The following is a 22,910-nucleotide window of genomic DNA, read 5'->3' on the forward strand; positions in this document are numbered from 1 at the left end:
TATTCAAAAATGAATGTAGAAGAAGAGACAAATATTTTGAAAAGACGCGACTTGATACTGGCAACTACGACAATTGGAAAAGGCGTACTGACAGGTGTCAAATTCGGATCGATACATATGAAATAAAACTTTAACAATAAGTATGTAAAATGCATAGATGATTATTTTTTCACTATTATGAATACAGAACTCATTCTAATCATTTTGGAATTTTTAGAGAAATGAGGCTGCCGCTAATATTACCAAAAGAAAAGTCTTCGAGCAGACTGAGAAGGAGTAACAATAAAGACTTGAGGTGAATGCGGGAAATAACTTGAATGTCGAACAGCAGCTGCTAGAGATGGAAGACGAATCCCTTGACGCATCTAAAAGACGAATAAAAAACCAGTTTCAGTGATGAGAAACGTTATTTTTTAAAATCATGGAAAGGTAATAGCCGAAAGACAAGTAAAAAATGCATTTATCCATATAAAGTCACTAGAGCTTCAGACGTGTATTACTTGCAGCTTTTCGATGTCTTATTTTCCCCAAAAAAGAATTCATGGCCATTGATGACTTACCAAATTCTATTTGTTTTGATAGCAAACCAAAGTTTGCGTGCTTGTGGATACTCAAGGTTTACAGTAAAAGTCACTCCTCTTACTATGCCTGGTAAGCTAAATGATTTGAAGATCGATGCTACCTCTTGTTTTACTCATTCTTTTCCCCCAAAAGATACAGAAATCTAGATATTTATGGGTTTGATGATCAAGTGTTGGTCAAGACAACTAGCCACAGAAAATAGGAATGCCGTCTTAAGCTTATTTTTTGAATATTAGCAATACAAAGGCTTTCCTCGTCTTATGGTCTTGATTTTGCGCACTATATGGTGTTTTTGCCAGGTTCAAAAACTGTTCGTCTGGTTAGGAATTTGAGCACGTATGCACCATTTTTTACATGTGAACCTGTTAATGCACCTAAAAAAGCCTACCCTCAATATCGCAAACGAGGGATGGCTGATGACAAATATAAATCTAAAGGCTATGCAACTGAAAAAGCCCGAATTTTGGAAACCGAGGCGAGGGCATTCTGAAGGTCAAACATCTACAAATAGAATCAAAAATACTCGGGAAAATTATTTGGGTCACGAAAAAAGTCGAAACATTGATCCTGATGGCAGGCTTACTTAGGATGATTTAACTTTCTCTGGAATTAACAATGACAGAAACATCACGAATCAAATTGATTGTTTTTCAAGTTTCATCTGGACCTACAAAATTGATATTCTTTATTGAACGATTTAAAAGATGGTATGTTTACTAATTCATCGAATAAAATGATTTTTCTAACACTAAACTTTTAATATGCAGATCTTGATATTGATTCATTGGACCAAAGTTCACTACAGTATTTAAATATCCCTAAAATCTTGAAGCACAATTGACTATAAAGGTGGTACTCGAAAAATCCGTGATAACTTACAGCAAGCAAAAAAATTATTCCATGGTACTATTGTGCAGGAGGGCGAAGCATGGTTGAATCAGCGTCTATTTACACATGCAAATAACCTGCAAGAAGTTGGCTTTATTCATCAACTTTATTCGAACAATAGGAGAAAGTCGCAAAATTTTTACTATTCAAATTCCAGGAACAAAAAAGAAAACGGACCTGTAAATTACAATACCGAAAATATGTGTTCCTTGAAACGAAAATATGCAGCCGAAGGAACGAGAAAAATCCTATTATGTTTGTTGGTGATCATAGTTGCGGCACTGGTGGACAGTGAAAACCTAAAATAAGCAGTAGATATACCTCAGTATATGTCGCCAACGAGTATAATACATCGCAAACTTATGTATTCTGATTATCTTTAAAACAAGCCATCCGTACTGCATAATTAAAAAAAAAACAAAAATTCTGTTATTCAAACAATCAATAGAACAAGTATATGCTACAATCTAGAATGTATTTCAGTACTGGATGGTCATTCTCAGAAAGGAAGAGACACGGTGCCAGCTCTTGCCATTAGACTTACAGGTTTAGCAAATTTACTATTCGATACGGCTTTTCCATCTTTCCATCCTAACATCAGTCACTCCAACACTGATTTCAAAAATATTGGTTGAAATTTCTTAAAAAGAAACGTTGGCGGGTCTACTATCGATGATAGCGATATTCTTTGGTGGTCAGTTGAATACTGCGCGCGCTAGGAGTTTAAAATTATTGAATACCATCTCAGTAAATCAGTACAATAAGTGCACTGATTGAAAATCATACGCTTAAGTATTTCAAATCTTCTGGTAGATTTGCTAGAGCGATCTACGTCACTAAGCGGTTCTGAAGAAGACAAACAGCACGGGAAACACCAAACAAGAAATCGTGGTTTGGGGGACAGATTTATCGATTTTATGAATCAAGAAGGCAAAAAAAAAAAGGATATTCGCCCTTTTAGCCCACTTGCTCATTTCATCATTCGTTGTAGAAACGGAGTTTCTGGTCGCCCTGATGTGCCTAAGAACATATATACTGAGCATTTGGACTGGCACAATCAAGAGCCATCCAAAGTATATCCTTTTTCTGGTAATCAAAACGATTACATAGACAGCGTGGTTGATGCTGCTTCGGTCGAGGAATTCAAAGGCCTCATAAACAAAAGAAACGACAGCTCTGATGAATACAATTTCATCCATGCCATTTTTTCGCGAATGAAAAAAGTTTACACGGCCAAAGTACCAATGACAACATCCAAGTCAACTTTTAATTACTACTTGGTACACCCTTTGTTGAAGCTGGTGTCTGAATTTCTCTCCGAAAAAACACCATGTGGATTCTTTCCAGAAGAAATTGCACTTCATGCCATGAGAAAAGTCCAGAAAGAGGAAGGCAAAAGGGACTACCTGGCTGACGCCCTTTATAAGTTGCTTGACTATAAGCAACTTGAAGTCTTGCTCCTGGAAACATCAGGCCCATACAAGAACAACAACGCCACCAAAATTGACTTTGACAACCACAAAGGAGTGTGTGACTTGTTAGTCTTGCTGAAAATAATTTCCACTACAAATAAATATGCAAAGATCGAATGTTTTACAAGCTCAAGATATATTTTGTACCGGCTGGGAACAAGTCGATCTGCGTATGGTCTTTACAATACTGGGAGGGTGGCCTATATAGAGATGTCGAGGGAGGAAAAAGTCGAAGTCAAGGACGCCTTTAACAATAAGGATTCTGTTGTTCCAATAATACAATTTACCCTGGAATTTGAAAGGGAACACGAAAGAGAATATGGAAGGGATTTGAAAGGGGGATTGGAAGACATGATGGAGAATACACTTTCAACTTGAAAAAACTTTCAATTCTTGCGTATTGGTGTGTGGTGGCAATTTCCTTAAGCATGGCCAACAAGTCATACATTCCTTTGTGGTTGTCAAAGTCGATTTTGGTGGCGTTGTTGTTCTTGTATGGGCCTGATGTTTCCAGGAGCAAGGCTTCAAGTTGCTTATAGTCAAGCAACTTATAAAGGGCGTCAGCCAGGTAGTCCCTTTTGCCTTCCTCTTTCTGGACTTTTCTCATGGCATGAAGTGCAATTTCTTCTGGAAAGAATCCACATGGTGTTTTTTCGGAGAGAAATTCAGACACCAGCTTCAACAAAGGGTGTACCAAGTAGTAATTAAAAGTTGACTTGGATGTTGTCATTGGTACTTTGGCCGTGTAAACTTTTTTCATTCGCGAAAAAATGGCATGGATGAAATTGTATTCATCAGAGCTGTCGTTTCTTTTGTTTATGAGGCCTTTGAATTCCTCGACCGAAGCAGCATCAACCACGCTGTCTATGTAATCGTTTTGATTACCAGAAAAAGGATATACTTTGGATGGCTCTTGATTGTGCCAGTCCAAATGCTCAGTATATATGTTCTTAGGCACATCAGGGCGACCAGAAACTCCGTTTCTACAACGAATGATGAAATGAGCAAGTGGGCTAAAAGGGCGAATATCCTTTTTTTTTTTGCCTTCTTGATTCATAAAATCGATAAATCTGTCCCCCAAACCACGATTTCTTGTTTGGTGTTTCCCGTGCTGTTTGTCTTCTTCAGAACCGCTTAGTGACGTAGATCGCTCTAGCAAATCTACCAGAAGATTTGAAATACTTAAGCGTATGATTTTCAATCAGTGCACTTATTGTACTGATTTACACTATTTCCCGAAATTATTGGCGCACTTTTCGAAAAAAATTAGGCTCATTGAGAGAAAAAAAATTGCTTCAAAGTCCGAAATAAAATAGGTTCATTGACAAATCAAAATTTGACCCATAAATAAAAATGCTTAGGCTCAAAAAAATAGAAAAAATTAGCCCAAAAAAATATTAAATGTTAGCGCAAAATTAGATCTTTCTTTTTATTAAAATGAACACCTTTTTGCATGACGGTGGTACAGGACGATTACACGATGACACTGGAAATGAAGTAGCAGTTCTTGACATGGAGGTCGACGACGACCTTTTTCCTTTGGGCGAGATAACTGAATATAGACAATATCTCGATCTGAAGCCAACCGAGAAAGCTCCCAAACAACGCAAGGCACCTAAACGAGAGATAATTGAGGCAAGTCCTTCTCAAATAGCTACCGATAAAGGGGGTAATGCGGTAACTTATAGATCTTACAAGGATGAGGACAAGGAAGCTCTTTTTTTTTTAATTTATGAAAAAGGATGTAGCGTTCGTAGTGCCGCATCAAAATTAAATATACCTCCCACGACTGCTCGCAACTGGCTTAAAAAAGAAGAAGAGAACAACAATGTCGAAGTAACAGGAAGAAAACCTGGCAGCGGTAGACCAGCAGGAAGACCAACTGTTTTCAATGATGAACATAAAGGATATTTGACTGAGCTGATTGACAACAAGCCTGATATTGTGCTGGACGAAATGATGGAAAGCTTGACGACTCAGTTTATTGATCTTGACATTTCTAAGTCTGGTTTGCATAGATTTGTGACCGAAAAGTGCAACATCAGTTTGAAAAGAGCACATTTTCATTCAGTGGAACGAAATAGCCCAGCAAAACTTGAGGAAAGATATGAATGGGTCAAGAAATGGCAGGACACTGACATGGATTATATGAGCAATTGTGTATTTGTGGATGAAGCAGCATTTCATATCAACATGAAACGCTCTTTTGCTTGGTCAAAAAAAGGTACTAGAGCAGTTGTCCAGGTTCCAAAAACAAGAGCTAGAATGACAACTATACTTGGTGCTGTATCTAGTCTCGGCGTTGTAAATATGCGAGTTAAGCGTCCAAAAGCGGTAGCTCCTCAAAAGAAAAGGAAAGCAAATGGGGGTGTAGTGAATTCTGCCAATGTGAAAGGGAGAGGTGGTACTGTTACAGGCCACTACTTTAACTTTATTGCCAGTACATTGGATGTTATGGACCAGCATGACGAGTTTAAGGGGCATTACATCATTATGGATAATGCACCCATTCATACAAATAAGGATATACAGCTGTATATTGAGGGCAGGGGTTACGGTTGCATTTATCTTCCGCCCTATTCACCTGAGCTCAATCCCATTGAACAATTTTGGTCAGTGTGTAAGAGTAAGCTCAAAAGAGAGACGCTTTTAAGTGAAGAAACCTTGACCTCCAGAATCCAAGATGCCTGCAACAGAGTTCTCTTGAGTGATTTGAAAGGATTCTGTAGGTATTCTGTCTCCAAGTTCAGCGATTGTATCGAGCGTAAACCTTTATAATGCATTCACAATTTGGTGCACTTGGCTCACCCTCAATCTGTTCCATTTTATTAAGAATTTTTAAGCCTTTTTTTTTATATATCTGAACCAATTTTATTTTTGTAAATAAACCTATTTTATTTCGGACTTTGAAGCAATTTTTTTTCTCTCAATGAGCCTAATTTTTTTCGAAAAGTGCGCCAATAATTTCGGGAAATAGTGTACTGAGATGGTATTCAATAATTTTAAACTCCTAGCGCGCGCAGTATTCAACTAACCACCAAAGAATATCGCTATCATCGATAGTAGACCCGCCAAGAAATTTCAACCAATATTTTTGAAATCAGTGTTGGAGTGACTGATGTTAGGATGGAAAGATGGAAAAGCCGTATCAAATTCCTCCACCGAAGCAGCATCAACCACGCTGTTTACATAATGGTTTTGATTACCAGAAAAAGGATATACCTTAGATGACTCTTGGCTGTGCCATCCAAATGCTTAGCATATGTATTCCTTGGTATGAAACTCCGCGCAAAAAATTAAGGGGATCTTTTTATGCTAAAATGTCAAAAGGGAATTCGTAAATGTATACGCTTCATAATAATAAAACTTCCAAACAGCTTTATATATGTATTACATAGGCATAATTAAAAAAATAACTTTATTATATGTGGGTTTTAAATATTTTGTATGTTATTCACAGGTTTTCTTTTTACAGCCATACACCGATCGGGCATATTAGCTATAAGCCTTTCGAGGACATTCAAGTCAATTTTTTGCCATTCTTTATAAATTACAACCTCCAACCGCTTCAAATTATTGCAAAGATGTCTTCTCTTACTAACTTTCTTTCCTAGGATATACCAGAGGGTCCAGATTAGGTCTTTGAGCAGGCCAGTACTCAAATCTCTTGATACCGACCTTCCGTTTCTAGTAGTGTGACAGGAAGCGCCATCTTCTTGGAATACAAAGTCATGGTTATGTTCATGTAAAAGTTTTTCGAGCCAAGGAAGAAAGTTACCCGATAAACACTGGAAATATTTATCCTGATTAACATCACCATGCATTGTTACCTAAGGACCCAATCCTCCCGCCCAGAAATATCCCAAACCATGATCGAACCTTTGCCAAATTTAAATGTTAGTAGAACGAACTTTACGGTAAGTCCTTTCCTTTTCTTCCAAATTACTCTGGCACCTCCATCTTATGACACAAAGTAGACCGTAACTCATCTGACCAAACTACCCTCCTCCAGTCCATATTCGTTCATTTTAGCTTGTTATGAACTCAACGCTTTCGCTTAAGTTTGCTTCGAGTTGCCAAAAAGGGCTTCTAAGCAAATTTACGTGAATAAACCTCTCAAGGCAAGTGATTTTCTGATTGTTCACGCACTGAATTATACCACACATCACTGATAAATGGTTGACAGGTTTGAATGGCCTACGACGAACAGAGGTTTCAAGGAGGCATTTTTCTCTTTCTGGCATAATTTTTGGTCGTCCTGAGCGTGGTTTGAAAGTTCGATGACCCTCTCTTTTCGAAACCGGTTTTATAGAATCACGTGAAGGTCTAAGATTTTTTTTTTTACGTCTATTGATGATCGATGTTTGTTTTCATTGTTATCACAAGCTACTACTGAAACGCTGATAGACAACAAAGTTCGACTTGGCTGGGGTTTTTGTAAGTGTTTCTATTTTAAGTAAAGACCCAAACACTTCGGATGATCAAATAAGCAATTAAATCATTCTGACATAAGCTCTTGTTTATCAGTTTTACATAAGACTCGTTTACACACTTTTTTTTTCCTTTTTCTTTTCCCTTAAAATTCTTCTATCTTTTCGTTTTCCTTTTTTTAATGAAAGTAATTGATGTGGTAAAAGGGTGAGTTTTAATGACTTTTGTTTTTTCAGGAAACACTAAATTATATGTTCTTTTTTTTTAACAGGATACATTGCAATTATTGCTACGGCTAGTCTTTGCTATAAGACAGTGCTCTCCTAGATTGAGTTCTTGGGGTTTGGACACTCAGTCGATGGGTGGACTGTAAATAGCTGGGATTACACTGTACATTGGTGTGATCAGGTCGGCTGACTGGCTGGTCATGGCCAAAGTTGCTGTAAGTCATATAATTTCTAAAAGAGACGTGGAAAAATTAACAAGGACGCACAAAAGTTTATAGAATAAAAGTTCCCATGAAAGCATCCGAATCCTTCTGTGGGAAAACGCCACGCGGATTCTCTCCTGGGGAAATTGCGCTTTTCGCTGTTACAAATCAATTACTTCTGATTTGATAAAAAAATATAAAGTATATAAAAAAAACAATGGTACGATAGGTACGATTATAAGTCCTTGTTACTTTATTTGACTGAAGTTTTAACTATGAAATAATGGGGTCTATTTATACTCTTTTGAAAGCTGACTGTTATTAGAATTGCTAGTCCATAAATTTATCTTGACTGTTGAATTCTACATGAATTCAAGGGTACGCTTGTCGCCGACAGATTGCTTCAATGATTTCTAATAATATTTTCTATCGGCTCTTCCATTGTATTCAATGTGTCAGAGTTCCAAATTTGGACAATTTATATAATTTTGGATTACCGATGATTTTTATTGTATGTGCGTTTAGCACATGTCCTCCCTCTAGATTCAACGTTAGTTGATCGATGATAGGTATGCTTCCTATTTCAGCATTTTTCATAGTATGTCCTCATCCTAGCTACATGATTTTTTTTTTTTTTTTTTTTTTTTTTTGTATGCATATTTTTGTGACTTGTTCCTGTGGGTATATCTATTTACATATTTTTTTTTTTTTTTTAAAAATTTATCTATCTCGATTGCTACGTCTTTTCTTAGCGGGAAGTTCTTTATGTATTGTCTCCTTATTAGATCTTGTATTTCTTTTGTTATCAGTTATAATCTTTGTATGCTTTTCTTGTCGTTTGCTAACTTTCTCTGAGCGTTGAACTAACTCATTCTTTCTTTCTTGTTCTAGTCTTTCAAGCTCACGTACTTTTACCCAATATTTGCGGATCGTGTCTGGCGATGAGAATGCTGATGCTTGTAACCATGAGTTCTCTCGCTCTCCGTAACCTTTCCACTTTACTAAATATTCGCGATTGCCTTCTTTGTCTTCTCTGTGATCACGAATCTCGTCAACTTCGAATAACTCGTCTTCTATTCCTGACTCGTCAATATTTACAATTTTCAACTCTGACGGAACATAATCACGATGTAACAACTCGTTCATTTCATCCTTCAATACATAAGTGCCACCCATTGTCTTTCGTACAACTGTAAATGGTCCCTCGTATAGCGGTGATAACTTGGTTGCTCTATTTGGTAACTTTACCATAACGGTTGTGTCGTTAGGAATGTCAATGAGGTAATGCTTTTTGTTAAACTTCTTACTTTGTTCCTCAACTATTTTTCGTGTTCTTTCTTCAATAGCGGGAAATACAACCGATGCCATTATTTCAGCTCGTTTGATCAAATCCTCTTCTGTCGCCAATTTTCTTGGGATTGTTCTGGACGGATCAGTGTAATCTTTGGGAGTTGTCAACTGTCTCGCATACATCAATGAAAATGGGCTACTAGCGGTTCGATTACGTATTTTATAATTGCAGCATAATTGTGCGATGGGTAACATTTCATCCCATTTATTCGTGTCATTGCCTAATAATTTGCGGAGTGTGGAAACGATCACCTTTACGGCATTTTCTGCTGCACCATTTCCCCTTGGATGATATGGTGTCGAAAAACGATGTTCAATACCTAATGCATTTGTGATCGAGTTCATCAAAGCATTCGAGAAATCGCGGCCGTTGTCTGTTACCCACATAAGATTTATTGGTATGCCATAGTCTCCTAGTACATTCATTATCGCCTTTGCCACTGTGTTACTTTGTTTATTTTTCAGTGGTCTTGCAATTATGTACTTGGTGCATAAGTCGACCATTACCAGGATATATATGTTATTATTCTCTGTAACGGAAAATGGACCTGCTAAATCAAGAGCTAAGAATGTAAATGGATCTGCACTGACCACAGGTCTCAATGGATGATAACCTTTCTTTGCAATGTTGTTTCGTGCACAATCGATGCATGTTTGTACGTATTCTTTACTGTCTTTAAATATACCATTCCAGTGTATACCTTGAGCATGTAATTGTTGTACCATACTTTCTGATCCAAAGTGTCCCATTGCATGAGTTTCACTTAATAATTTACTTCTTTCATTTATGGGTGGAGCTATGTATTCAGTTGTTGTTTCTTTGTATTCTTTACTGTTTAGTCTTACAGCTAATACGTTCAAATTTTCATCTTTACTGTATATTTCTTTTTTATGAATGAATTGATCTTTTGCAATCTTTTGATTGATCTTATCAGTCGGTAGTCTTCTTTGTAAGATCATACGTTCTAACTTCATAATTTTCTTCTCTTCATCCTCCCTCAAAATTTGATCCTCGACTTCTGGGGGGTATAAGCGACTTAATATATCAGGAAATGTGTTGGAAAATCCTGGGATATACTCGACTCGATATTTGAATTCACTGAGAATGTCCATGTAATTTTGCAGCGTTCGGCACAAGTGCGTAGCTGTGTTCATGAATACCAGGCTTCTGTGATCAGTTAATACAACGATGTCAGGGTGTCCCCAAAGAATGGACCTGTATTTCTGAAAGGCATATACAATTGCATATGTTTCCTTTCGATTTACGGACCATGCCATTTCATGTTTGCCAAACGTTTTACTGGCAAATGTAATGTATAGAGATCTGCCGAGCTCATCGCGTTGCGAGATTAATACTCCATACGCATAATGTGATGCATCAGTTTCTATATATATACGCTTGGTCATGTCGATGGTGTGCAAAATCGTACTGGATGTAAGCCATGTTTTCAGCGATTTCAATGCCTCGTCTTGTTGTGTAGTCCATATAAATGGCTTATTCTTTTCACTACAGTTCCGGAGTGCGTTGATTGAATAGGATATTCTTCCCATTAAGGGAACGAACTCTCTCAGATGTGATACAATGCCCATAATATGTCTAACGTCACGACTATTTCTGGGTGTTTTCCAGTCGTCAATATTGCACAATCGCCTCGTATCAATTTTTTTGATTCCGGGGCCAACAATAAATCCTAGCAAATATATCGAAGTTTGAAGAAACGAGCACTTGTCAAAGTTGATGCGAAGATTAACCGAGGTTAATTTCTCAATTACAGCCTTAACAATTTCCGCGTGATCTTCTGGCGCCGAATATATGCACAGATCATCGATGTAATTTCGTACGCCTTCCATCCCTTGGAAAAGTTGCGCAATTACTCGTGAGTATTGTTGTGATATGAATGATAATCCAAAGCAGCATCCTTTCCATCTGTAAGTCTTATTTTTGAATGTAAAGCTTAAGATTTCTTGTGATTCACTGTCAACTGGAAATGAAAAATACGCATTCTTTAAATCAATTTTCGTGTAGACTCTTCCCGGTGCACTTACTTCGGCAAACATTTGTTCCATATCCGGGATCACATATTTGTCCGTTTTAGAGTCATCAATATTGGAATTGATTCTTCGAAGGTCCATACACACTCTTATTTTGGTTAATTGCCCAGTTTGGTCATCCTTTTTTCCTACAGCTAATAATGGTGTGTTATACTTCGAGCTGGGCATGCTTTCGTATACTATCCCCTCATTTACCCATTCATTAATCTGTCTTTGTATTTCTGGTATTTGATGGTACACTAATGGATACTGCTTGATATACATGTTATCTGTTTGTGTTTTTAGAGGGATGCGAATGAGTGCCTCAGGCATCGTGCAAAACGATCCTTTCGGTATATTTTTATTTGCCTCGGTGGCCCCATGTATTTCTTCTAAAAATATCTTTCGCTCCTTGTCCGTACCATAATTAGCATTTTCCGGATCATATTTGTTCTGCGTGTCAAAGTTTACATTCCGAAATTGTGCTTCTGTTCTTTCCTCATCGGGGTAACAATAGGCAACTCCCGACAATGATATCCGTAATTTACTCAAGATATCGAGACCTAATAATACATCAAATTGGGATTCCATTACACTGCTGAACTCTACTACTTCAAAAGCAAAATCGAAATTTAAATCATTAATATAACGAACTCTTAAAGGTTCTGTTATTCCAATTCGTTTTACTTTAATATTTTTCTTATTATTGTCAAGTGAAAGATAATTAAGAGACCCATTTATTTTGGAAATTTTTATTTCTTTATTGAATTTACTGTCTAAAATTGATTTATTTATGCATGAGATATCCGATCCCGTGTCTATTCTTGCTATTACTTTTTGCTCTCTAATAATGATAGGAGTCAATGTCAATTTTAATGGATTTCTTTCTTTCCTTTGCATATTATACTTACATTCATACGCATCTATTTCCATAGCCTCTTTGATATTTGAGGTCTTTGGCCCTTGATCATCTTCATCGTCCTCCCGACGAAGAGCCAAAACAGTACGGTTATTCTTGTGTTCATAATATTCTTTACAGGTGTGACCATGGTTCCATTCCTTTTTACAGTACCGGCAGGGTTGTCCCTTCATGTTGTTACCCGTGGCCTTGAATGGAATGTTCTTATTGCCCAAAAATCTATTCTTCTTTACGTCTTGACTTCGACATTCTTCGACAGTGTGGTTAGCCTTTTCACCCCCATGTTTTGGACATCCTTTAGTTTTCTTCACCCCATACTGTTGCCATTCTACTGATGCATCATCACGTCGACGTTTTACCGGTGAATTTACCTTATTTGTCACCAAACGAGCACTTTCCCCAACTGGTTCATCCCCAAAGATCTCCCGGCCGATGTCACATATCTTGTCAATAGTGAACTCATACTCCTCGTCCACCAGACGCTTACCCTCCATGGACGAAAATATCAATGGTTTACATGGCTCATACAAGTGTGATCTAAATAGGAGCACTATCATCTTGTCATCTTTCTGGATGTCAGCGGCAGCAGCAAGGTTGATGAATTCATTGGTGTACTGTACGATGGATTGGTGCGGCTTCATGTGTAAGTCAAATAAGCGTAAGCTGTTCATATCCTTGGACTGGAAGTCCCCAAACTTCTTCATAATAACTTCTCTAGCTTTCTCCCAAGATTCGCATGTTAATACTGATTCCTTGAGCCACGTCTTATATAGGAATGGTACTGCTACTTGAATTGAATCTTTCCACATTTCTTCTATCTTCGCGTAAATTCCGATGGTTGTTTCAAACTCGTGGATAAAGTGGTCGATTGAGTTGTACTTCTCTTTTGTAGGATATGGATGCTCATTTAATGTTGTTAATTGTAATTTTGGGATTTCGCTGGATCTGATGCGTTGTTTGTCCTGTCTGGCCCACTTAGATTCACTTGTTCCTTTTGGTGTTTCTACTAGGTTCATACTCCTCTCCAAAGTTAAAATCCGATTTGTCACCTCCTCAAGTTTTAACCGATGTTCGTTGATTTCCTTTTCGATTAAAGAAGATGCTGGCTGGATGTCCATTAAGTTCATCATACGATCACGAATCTTTACTTGGTACTCCTTGTAGCTCTGCATACGTTGTTTAATTGTTACCTCCTTTCCCTTTGTTGTTTTAGGTGGAGTGTTGTAAATTTGTACTTCCTTGACAGCAGACGTGATTTCATTGACTACTTCAATCCCTTCCATGGGATCTCCCGTGTTCATTTCGGCCGACTTGTCTGTCCCCTCTGCTCTGGATTTTCCTTTTTCTTCAAGAGTCATCTTCAAAAAAATTCAGGATAATCGTAAAAAATGTTACAAATCAATTACTTCTGATTTGATAAAAAAATATAAAGTATATAAAAAAAACAATGGTACGATAGGTACGATTATAAGTCCTTGTTACTTTATTTGACTGAAGTTTTAACTATGAAATAATGGGGTCTATTTATACTCTTTTGAAAGCTGACTGTTATTAGAATTGCTAGTCCATAAATTTATCTTGACTGTTGAATTCTACATGAATTCAAGGGTACGCTTGTCGCCGACAGATTGCTTCAATGATTTCTAATAATATTTTCTATCGGCTCTTCCATTGTATTCAATGTGTCAGAGTTCCAAATTTGGACAATTTATATAATTTTGGATTACCGATGATTTTTATTGTATGTGCGTTTAGCACATTCGCAATGAGAAAAGTCCAGAAAGACGAAGGCGAAAGGGACTACCTTGCTGACGCCCTTTTCAAGTTGTTTGACTATGAGCAGCTTGAAGTCTTACTTCTTGAAACATCTGGCCCATACAAGAACACCAACACCACCAAAATCGACTATGACAATCACAAAGGAATGTACGGCTTGTTAGCCATGCTTAAGGAAATTGCCAGTACATACAAGTTTGCAAATATCCAATCTTTTTACGATGTCAAGGTTTTTTTCGTGCAGGCTGCCAACAAGTACATTTAACTATGGTCTTTACGCTTTTTAGAAGGTGGTATTTATGAGTTGTGGAGGGAGGAGAAAATCGAGGTCGACGATAACTTTTCCAAAAAAGATTCCATTGTCCCTTTGATACAATTCCTTTGGAATTTGAAAGGAAAATTAGAAGATTTAGTCGAAAACCTGAACAAGGTCAAGGAAGAGCATCAAATAATCAAAAAAGAGTGGGTAATCCTGCCTGACTTCAGATCAAATTTATAAAAATTATTTCACTGGCTTCCTGTAATCTTGACAGATTATGTCAACCCTCAACCTGTAAAGTTGACTGAAAGAAAACATTCGGCTGGAATGTCTTTATACGGCCCGTTCAGCTCACCTGAGCATTATTGATTTTTTTTTATAAATAAAGCACTATGAATATCCCAAGAACAATCTGATTTTCAACATGTAAACATTTTATTTATAAGAATTTGACCCAAAGAGTCTGAGTTTTTTTCGATCAATATTTTAAGAAAAATAACAGCTAAATGTAGCTCCCAAATGAGCCAGACCATAAGATTCTGTAGCGATTTGTAACTTTTCCAATAAAAGAAGAGATTTTTATGGTATCCAATCTCTGTTATTCAATCATATCAATCAAACATAAGATAATCCTTTATTAAATGCTTAATTTGCTTTTGTATATATATATATATATGTTATGTTCGTTAAGTCGGTGATTATTATGTGTTCCGTATTTACAATAAAGTAGTGAGACAGTCTTGTGATACACCAATATAATTATCCCAAATTTTGAATGCTTGGGTTTTATTGATAGGAGAGCCATACAGGAGTATAACTTAAACAAAATATAAATTAATACACTATTGTATTGTGCAATATGCAATAATACTTATCTTTTAAAAGATAAGGGAAAGAAAGGATTTGATGGGAAGCGAAAGGATATCTTTTGCAAGGCCATCCGCCTGGTTGTTAAATTAAACAATCGAGCCTCAGGCCAGGGGGGTCACGACAGTTGGGTTGCAATCAAGCTAGGATAATTCCTCTATGACTAACGTCCTTTATTCTTCCAAAGCCCAGCGAATAGAGGTCATATTTGTCACCTCACGATCAAGTCATAGCTTTCCTGCCTTTCTTTCCCTTTTACTTCTTCACTATATCTTTTTCTTACGCAAGGCCATCCGCCTGGTTGTTAAATGAAACAATCGAGCCTCAGGCCAGGGGGGTCACGACAGTTGGGTTGCAATCAAGCTCCAAAAAAGATATCATGACTAACGTCCTCTATTCTTCCAAAGCCCAGCGAATAGTAGTCGTATTTGTCACCTCACGATCAAGTCATCATCTTGTGAAGAAGAATTAATTTTGTTTTGTTTTGCGTATTTGATCTAAAATTAGAGAGCGTTGATAGAGATGTCTAGTGTTTTAATTGTTGGTGTAGTACTTACAATGTTTCAAGTTCCAAGAGCAGAGAATCTTGACTACTACTAATCGTTTCAGACAAGTCAGGCTAACAAAACGATCAATTAATATGCATTTTTAACAGAACAGTTTACTTTAAAGGAAGCTTTTTTACCTACTCTCTTTTTCTAAATCATAGTATTATCGCTTGAGTTAGAAGCTACCTGTTGTTTTGATTGCCTTGCTTTTTGAGTGGCCAGTGAAGGTAAAGCGTTCCCTTAGTCAGCGCATAGTTTTCAAAGCATCCTTAGACAAGTTTTCAACAGCCTTGGCATTATGATTGTTTTGGCTTGAATTAGGGAGTGATCCAATGAGCCTGGAGTAAAGAAACGTTAGCAAACCAGATTTTATAAGACTCTTCAGAATCAAACTAAAGGCTTACTAAAGGCTGGCTTTTGAGATAGTCAAGGTGAAATAAAAGCAAAAACCATTAGGGCGTGACTGTTGCCATGTTATTCAAAGAAGCACATTCGGACATTGAATCCTCATTACGTATTCCCTTGATATTTGTCACTTCTTAATCTTTCTTCTTTTCTATAAATTTAAAAACTATAATGGCCACCTTAGAAGATAAGTCACTTTGGGACAACCAACCAGAAGAAGAGGATGATGTAGGACAAGACATTCTTCGTTTAGCTCCTGAAGAAGTAAATAACAGAACCAGATTATTAGAAAACGACATCAAGGTAACATAAATTTGTAATAAACTGTCTGTCTACAAGCGATACTTATTAGCTTGAAAAGGTAATGAAATCCGAAATCGTTCGAATTCAACACGAGCAAAATGCCATGAAAGAAAGAATTAAGGACAACAAAGAAAAGATTAAAATGAATAAACAATTACCTTATCTTGTTGGTAACGTCGTGGAGGTAAAGTGGCGATGGGCTATGAAAAAAACGTGTTGATTCTAAAAAACTTTCTATTTACAACCTTTAGTTACTTGATGTTGATCCAGAGGAGGATGAAGAGGATGGTGCCAATGTTGATTTAAATTCCCAAAGAAAGGGAAAGTGTGCAGTCATCAAAACCTCTACGCGTCAGGTAAGCACCTTGTCAAGTCGTTTTACGTGTTTCAATTGGGCTAATTAGCATACATATTTAGACAATCTTCTTACCCCTGATCGGTTTAGTTGATGCTGATGCTTTAAAACCTGGAGATCTAATTGGTGTCAACAAGGATAGTTTCTTAATTCTCGATACCTTACCTGCAGAGTATGTTATTATAAACATGTTTTTTTTAGAAAAAAACGAAAGGAATAGAAATAACACTCTTCTTTAACAGATACGATTCTCGAGTAAAGGCTATGGAAGTCGACGAGAAACCCACAGAAGATTATAACGATATTGGTGGTTTGGATAAGCAAATTGAAGAATTAGTTGAAGCTGTAGTTTTACCAATGACACATGCGGATAGATTCAAGAATCTTGGTATTAAACCTCCTAAGGGTGTCTTGATGTACGGGCCTCCTGGTACCGGTAAGACATTATTAGCAAGAGCCTGTGCCGCACAAACCAATTCTACATACTTGAAATTGGCTGGTCCTCAATTAGTGCAAATGTTTATTGGTGATGGTGCTAAATTGGTTCGTGATGCTTTTGAATTGGCTAAAGAGAAATCACCCACAATTATTTTTATTGATGAGTTGGATGCCATTGGTACTAAGCGTTTTGATTCTGAGAAATCTGGTGATCGTGAAGTTCAACGTACCATGTTGGAATTATTAAATCAATTGGATGGTTTCTCTTCAGATGACCGTATTAAAGTTATTGCCGCTACAAATCGTATTGATATTTTGGATCCTGCATTGTTGCGTTCGGGTCGTTTGGATCGTAAAATCGAATTCCCATTACCCAATGAAGAAGCAAGAGCTCGTATTATCCAAATTCATTCCAGAAAAATGAATGTCAGCAAAGATGTCAATTTTGAAGAATTATCCAGATGTTGTGATGAATTTAACGGTGCTCAGTGTAAGGCTATTTGTGTAGAAAGTGGTATGCTTGCTTTACGTCGTGGGGCCTTAGAGATCCTTCATGAAGATTTCATGGAGGCTATCCAAGAGGTTCAGGCCAAGAAGAAGATGACATTACAATACTACGCTTAAATAAATCTCGGTACATATACATATATAAAAAAAAAAATCGACACCGTACGTCTACTCTCAAATGGAATAATTTTCAAAATTAATTTTGAACACACTGTGAAGTTAATGGACAAATAGGGACTTTGTTTAAGTAGTTTTTGCAATGGTGAGATTGGGGGACATTATAACAGGTTTTCGTTACCCTTTGAGGGACTGTTTTAAACTCCATAAGCTGACTACGCTTTACTTTATGCTTAACTGTAGCACAGATCTGCTTAATGCAACCCGATTCTACAGAGGAAGATATGCGCGTTTATATCTTTTGTTTATATTTTCGACCATCTGGCTTACTTCGCCTGTTGAACAGTTTGCAGCAGTATCCATAATAAGATAAAAGTCTTCCAATTCCGAGTATCTGTCCACCATGACCGGTGTCTTTCTTATACAATTAAGGTAATGCTGACCGTTACTTTGAAATGTTTTGGGTGGGGCGGCTTTTATTTTTTAAACACCTTCTCAGTATCCATTCTACTCATACTACTTACAGCCTATGTACTATAGTTCTCAGACATTGCGGCATCCAAAGGTTTGTTATTCTGGTACTCCTCAAAATCTGTCCGTTTATAATAGGAAGTTGCCTTCAAACTCGAAATCCAAAGCCCTGGTTCTATCTTCATAGTAAAATTACCGTGACCCCATTTTAAATAAAAAGGTAAGTCAGTTTGTTTTCGATTTAAGTTGTACTTGAGAATGAACGCACTGTAAACTGTAAAAACACTATTCAATAGATCCGGAATGGCAAGCCTTCCGGAACTTCTCATTACTCACCGGAGAGTCAAATAAACGACTTCGTGTAACGTATTTGTAAGGTATTTAAAAGCACAGCATGATAAGGATCCACTTATCTCTTTGATCTGCTTTGTTTGGTAATGGATATCAACAATTTAATGCTTCAGAACTTACCTACAACAGTAGAGGGAAGAGAAGGGTAACCCGTCGGTACAATGTTCAATATTCAGTATGCTGATCTTATCCTCAATTAGCTTCTTCGATATGTCCGTTGACGATAGTGCAGATCTCATTTCACCAAACTCAAACAACCCCATTGAGTTCGTCACCGATAAAACCACTTCTAGCAGTGGGAGCGATGAGTGCAAGGTGGAGACTGATGTAACCGACAACAATCACTACTTCGCTATTCCTTTAAAACACATGCCGACAAACCGACCTGACAAAAACTGTATTAACTTTACCACACGTGTCGAAAAGGGACCTAAAACAAGAACGGAGATTTTGATAGATCGTATTGAAAAAAGAGCGCCTCGTCGGGTTATTCGTCGTATACTAAAATGCAGTATCGCGTATTTTATATCTACATTATTCAGTACTATTCATCCAATAGCCGATGCTTTGGGGAAATCGCCGTTTCTTGTTTGTTCGGGTTGCCTATTTAGTCATCCAGGAAGAACAATGGGTGCACAATTTGACGCAACCCTTACATCAGCACTTGGGGCCGCCGTAGCTATAGTTTATGGATTAGCAGGTGTTGCTGCCGCCACGACTTATAACGTGAAGTATCCTGAATCAAATGCAGGAGCTGGTATCAACTGTCTGTTTTTATTGATTGGTGTTTTTGGTGCTCAAATAACAAGACAGCGATTCCCAAAGCTTCACTTTTTTTCATTGCAGTTTATGGTTGTTCAGTTATTTACATTAACACTTGGTGTGGGTCATACAGAAATTCCTCTGCAGCTGTCGAGTCAATATGGTCTTACATTTTTAATAGGTAATTTTGTTTCACTATTTGTCAACCTTCTGTTTTGGCCAGAAACAGCGGTGGATGGCTTAGGTCGCGCATTAAGCCAAAATCTATTTGACACTCGGCAAATGCTGGATACAATTACAAAACAGTTTTTTTTGGACCCTCAATCAGAAAAGGTGCCTGCCGAAACTGTGGATAATCTTGCAGAAAAAATGCGGTTAGGTATGATCAAAATTAATTCTGCTTACAAGGAAGCCAAGTATGAAATGTCATACGCTTACTCATGCTCTTCGGACTTGAACCCAATCAGACAGGCCTTGGATAGAATCACAAAACATCTCAGCATTTTGGGTGGAAGTCTCAGAACTGAACAAGTTTTGTTTAAGACAGCCGATGAAACAGTAGTTACGACGGATGAAGAGGACTCAGATGATTATTTGGAATTGAAAAGAAAGGACCATAGCCATACCGAATCATACAGCAGCGCTGAAAACGCCGAATATCAAGGACGACAGTCATCGTGGTTACATCCCAATGACACTCTGACCAGAGAATTGAGCTTAAGAAAGTCTGCTATGAAAGCTGCTAAGAGTTATATGAAAGATGGTACCTACACAAGGCCTTATGAAACAGATTCAAATTGTCAGCAAGATGACAACAGTAAACCATCTACTAGCAGATCACCCAACTCTGTTCCTAACAATATGGATACCATGATGGCCGAACATGCAATGCGAGAAAAGAGTATACGGTTTGAATACCCATCTGTTTTTTTAGGAAAACTACCAGGACCTCGCAGCTCACGAACAATTGCTACGGTTGTGTCAAAACATGAATCCGAGGAAGAGGATATTGCTGCAGACAAAAGGAAAAGTTTCCCTCAGTCAATAAAATCCATCTTCTCTTCATCAGCTGGGAATGAGCACTCCGGGAAAGAAGAAGAATATTCAGATTCTAATCAAAATACAGCCACTTCGATCAGATCGTTTCTTAACCTTGCCCGCTTATCTACTCCCAAACAGAAACCTCCCCGTCGATCAGAAAAAAAAATTGGGTCAAAGGAGAGAAATTTAATGATAGCGTATCTTGAAAAATTACGCGATCCGTTGCTTTTACTTGCTGTTGAATGTGCTACTGTTTTAGACTGTGTTCGTGATAGTCTGCACGATCAACTAGATTTGTCTTATGAGGATGAAGCGGATTATAGAAGCTTCTGGAGATACATATTACGTACGTTCAAAATAAGAAAGTTCAAGAGCAAGGAGTATTTAGACAAGAAAAGACCTGTCGATTTTCTTTGTACCTGTGCCGACGCTATGCAACAACAAATTGTACAATTTGATAAATGCGAGAAGGAAAGAATGCGTGCCCTCTACAAAATCAATCTTTCTCAAAGACATGGTGAGCCTCTTGATGTTGGTATTCGCGAGGAATTATTCCTAGTCTTTTTCTTTATTTTCTCTTTACGTGAAGTAGCGATTGAATTAGAGCGTATGGCAAACGATGTTAGAAGTATACAATTAAAGACACAGAAAGAAACCGAGGAACATCCTAATAAAAAGAAAAAAAAGCGTCTGTACATGCCGCAAGTGACAACGCAGTCATGGAAAAAATGGTTTTATACGAGCACCTATCAGAATGTTCAAGATCGTGGAGGATACTCTTTCGGCGATCTTCAACAACATACGCCTGATGAGGTAAATCAAAGGCGGATGGAAGAAGAATACCGATTAGCTAAACTAGCAACCAATAAAAACAATGCAAGTAAAAGAAAAGGCAGCTTGAAATACAAGAGTCGAATCAGTCACCCCATTAACAATAATTTGACATTAAACAAACTAGAGGATGGGCCGTCGCCTGAAGAAAGTAATGATACAATACAGCCACCACCTGTCATAAAATTTCGTTACCAAGTATGGGCTTTTTTTCGATACATTCAAAATTATGAGTTTAGATTTGCTCTTAAGTTATCCATTGCGGTTGGAGTATTAACATTGCCAGCTTGGATACCTGCCTATAGAATGTGGTTCGATACGATTCGTGGACAATGGGCGGCATTAACAGTAAGTTTTACACTAGGTAAATTACATATATATATATCATAAATACTAACCAAACCGACCTACTTAGGTTATTGCTGTTATGAGTCCTACCAGGTAAAATATCAAATAGTGATAATTTTAATTCTTAACAACTAAATTTTATACCAGCGGTGGTACTTTGTCAAGCGGATTATGGAGACTAGCCGGAACGCTAATTGGGACTTTTATTGCTTGGGCTGTTTTGGCAATCGATGCGACAAGTGGATACTTACTTTCTGGGTTTGCATTCGTTTTGGGTAACATTACCAAGCCTACCATTAACTTATTACATCTGTTTTAAAGACCTTTTTTTAGCTGTACCATTGTTTTACATACATTTCTCCACGTCGTACAGTAAGGTGTCAATAGTTACTCTTATATCTTATATGGTTATCAGTTTGAGTCAGTATGTAACACCAATTACTGGTCAAGACATATCTAGGCTAGTATGGTAAGTAAAAATACATCAATATAAGTAGCAGGTTTTAATGCTATAGCTTTGGTAATAGGCTGAGAGCAACTACATTGGTTGTTGGTCTTATAGTTGCTCTTATCCTTAATTGGATGGTATGGCCATTTATCGCACGTAAAGCTGTACGAAAGACATTAGCAAACACAATTGCAGATCTCGGCGACTATTACTCCTATATCATGGGAACATTTCTCTATCATGATGAAGGATTATATCCAACTGATGATGAATTTAAAGAAGCGGAGAAAATGGAACGGAAATTAGAAAAGATGCTAAATACTTGTAACGAACTGTTGGAACTCACCGATCATGAACCTAGATTAAAGGGGCCGTTTCCCAAAGACTTTTACAAAGAGATGTTGGTCTCGGTGCATAATTTATTAGACCGTATGGTGAGTTTAAGAGTGTGTTTAATGAAGATGACTCCAGAAGTAAAAGACACTGTTAGAAAAATGGACAAATATCTTTATAGGCGAGATATGGTAATCGAAACAATATTAGAGGAAAACACAATATTTCTATATATTAACAAAACACAACTTTAGGTTGCCTCCATACTACTACATTTTTATACACTTACTGCATCGTTGAGAGCAAAGATACCTTTACCTTCATTCATGCCTTCTTCACGTATGGCAAGAAAAAGACTGCTACACCATAGACGAATTGATGATAGACCAGAGAAGCTACTTAGGTATCGCAACTTAACATGGTTTGCAATGGCCTGTACCACTGAGGAGATTATAGAAGAGCTTGAACATTTGACAGATCTTGTCAGGTTTATTGTGGGCGAATCGAAATTTACATTGAAAGCAAGGCGCATTGAAAAAAAAAGAAAATATTACAAAAGATAGATAGCAAGTCTGGTGTGTACAAATCACTACCTTATGATTACAACGATCATAATATCACCTACTCCTGTTTTCTATTTTTTGGTT

At 37.4% G+C, this 22,910-nt stretch overlaps 6 protein-coding genes across 6 annotated transcripts; 5 read left to right on the plus strand and 1 right to left on the minus strand.

The window, feature by feature from the left end:
- Nucleotides 1-541: 541 nt before the first annotated feature.
- Nucleotides 542-1,169, plus strand: EV154DRAFT_481445 (uncharacterized protein; the record flags this gene model as incomplete). The annotated part of the gene is made up of 3 exons (XM_051598389.1): nucleotides 542-651; nucleotides 829-901; nucleotides 966-1,169. 3 exons carry the CDS (start codon nucleotides 542-544, stop codon nucleotides 1,167-1,169), a joined length of 387 nt encoding a protein of 128 aa, XP_051457609.1.
- Nucleotides 1,170-2,217: 1,048 nt separating this feature from the next.
- On the plus strand, nucleotides 2,218-3,065 carry EV154DRAFT_508967 (uncharacterized protein; the record flags this gene model as incomplete). Its single annotated transcript, XM_051601563.1, has 1 exon — nucleotides 2,218-3,065. A coding segment is annotated over exon 1 (678 nt), but the record flags the coding sequence as incomplete, so codon positions are not given.
- Nucleotides 3,066-3,181: 116 nt separating this feature from the next.
- On the minus strand, nucleotides 3,182-4,346 carry EV154DRAFT_508969 (uncharacterized protein). Its single transcript, XM_051601564.1, has one exon. The coding sequence runs from the start codon at nucleotides 3,997-3,999 to the stop codon at nucleotides 3,226-3,228; it is 774 nt and encodes a 257-aa protein (XP_051457611.1). The 5' UTR covers nucleotides 4,000-4,346; the 3' UTR covers nucleotides 3,182-3,225.
- Nucleotides 4,347-13,868: 9,522 nt separating this feature from the next.
- EV154DRAFT_588699 (uncharacterized protein) lies at nucleotides 13,869-14,507 on the plus strand (the record flags this gene model as incomplete). The annotated part of the gene is made up of 3 exons (XM_051606833.1): nucleotides 13,869-14,134; nucleotides 14,233-14,345; nucleotides 14,413-14,507. The coding sequence occupies 3 exons, from the start codon at nucleotides 13,869-13,871 to the stop codon at nucleotides 14,505-14,507; spliced, it is 474 nt and encodes a 157-aa protein (XP_051457612.1).
- Nucleotides 14,508-16,080: 1,573 nt separating this feature from the next.
- EV154DRAFT_443381 (P-loop containing nucleoside triphosphate hydrolase protein) lies at nucleotides 16,081-17,969 on the plus strand. Its single transcript, XM_051597020.1, has 5 exons — nucleotides 16,081-16,261; nucleotides 16,320-16,445; nucleotides 16,513-16,617; nucleotides 16,679-16,788; nucleotides 16,859-17,969. The coding sequence occupies exons 1-5, from the start codon at nucleotides 16,130-16,132 to the stop codon at nucleotides 17,676-17,678; spliced, it is 1,293 nt and encodes a 430-aa protein (XP_051457613.1). The 5' UTR covers nucleotides 16,081-16,129; the 3' UTR covers nucleotides 17,679-17,969.
- A 617-nt stretch (nucleotides 17,970-18,586) lies between these two features.
- On the plus strand, nucleotides 18,587-22,907 carry EV154DRAFT_588700 (aluminum activated malate transporter-domain-containing protein; the record flags this gene model as incomplete). The annotated part of the gene is made up of 7 exons (XM_051606834.1): nucleotides 18,587-18,645; nucleotides 18,701-21,482; nucleotides 21,550-21,575; nucleotides 21,630-21,757; nucleotides 21,816-21,951; nucleotides 22,010-22,454; nucleotides 22,518-22,907. The coding sequence occupies 7 exons, from the start codon at nucleotides 18,587-18,589 to the stop codon at nucleotides 22,824-22,826; spliced, it is 3,885 nt and encodes a 1,294-aa protein (XP_051457614.1). The 3' UTR covers nucleotides 22,827-22,907.
- Between the last annotated feature and the right edge of the window lie 3 nt (nucleotides 22,908-22,910).

Source organism: Mucor mucedo, assembly GCF_025094135.1.
Source record: "Mucor mucedo strain NRRL 3635 chromosome Unknown EV154scaffold_45, whole genome shotgun sequence".
Lineage (NCBI taxonomy): Eukaryota > Fungi > Mucoromycota > Mucoromycetes > Mucorales > Mucoraceae > Mucor > Mucor mucedo.

Bases quoted from the DNA above. Each gene is read 5' to 3' on its own strand.
- EV154DRAFT_508969 (XM_051601564.1), bottom strand. From the start codon at position 3,999: ATGAATCAAGAAGGCAAAAAAAAAAAGGATATTCGCCCTTTTAGCCCA.
- EV154DRAFT_443381 (XM_051597020.1), top strand. From the start codon at position 16,130: ATGGCCACCTTAGAAGATAAGTCACTTTGGGACAACCAACCAGAAGAA. The intron at 16,262-16,319 runs GTAACATAAATT...TAGCTTGAAAAG, and splicing joins TATTAGAAAACGACATCAAG to GTAATGAAATCCGAAATCGT. The intron at 16,789-16,858 runs GTATGTTATTAT...CTTCTTTAACAG, and splicing joins CTCGATACCTTACCTGCAGA to ATACGATTCTCGAGTAAAGG.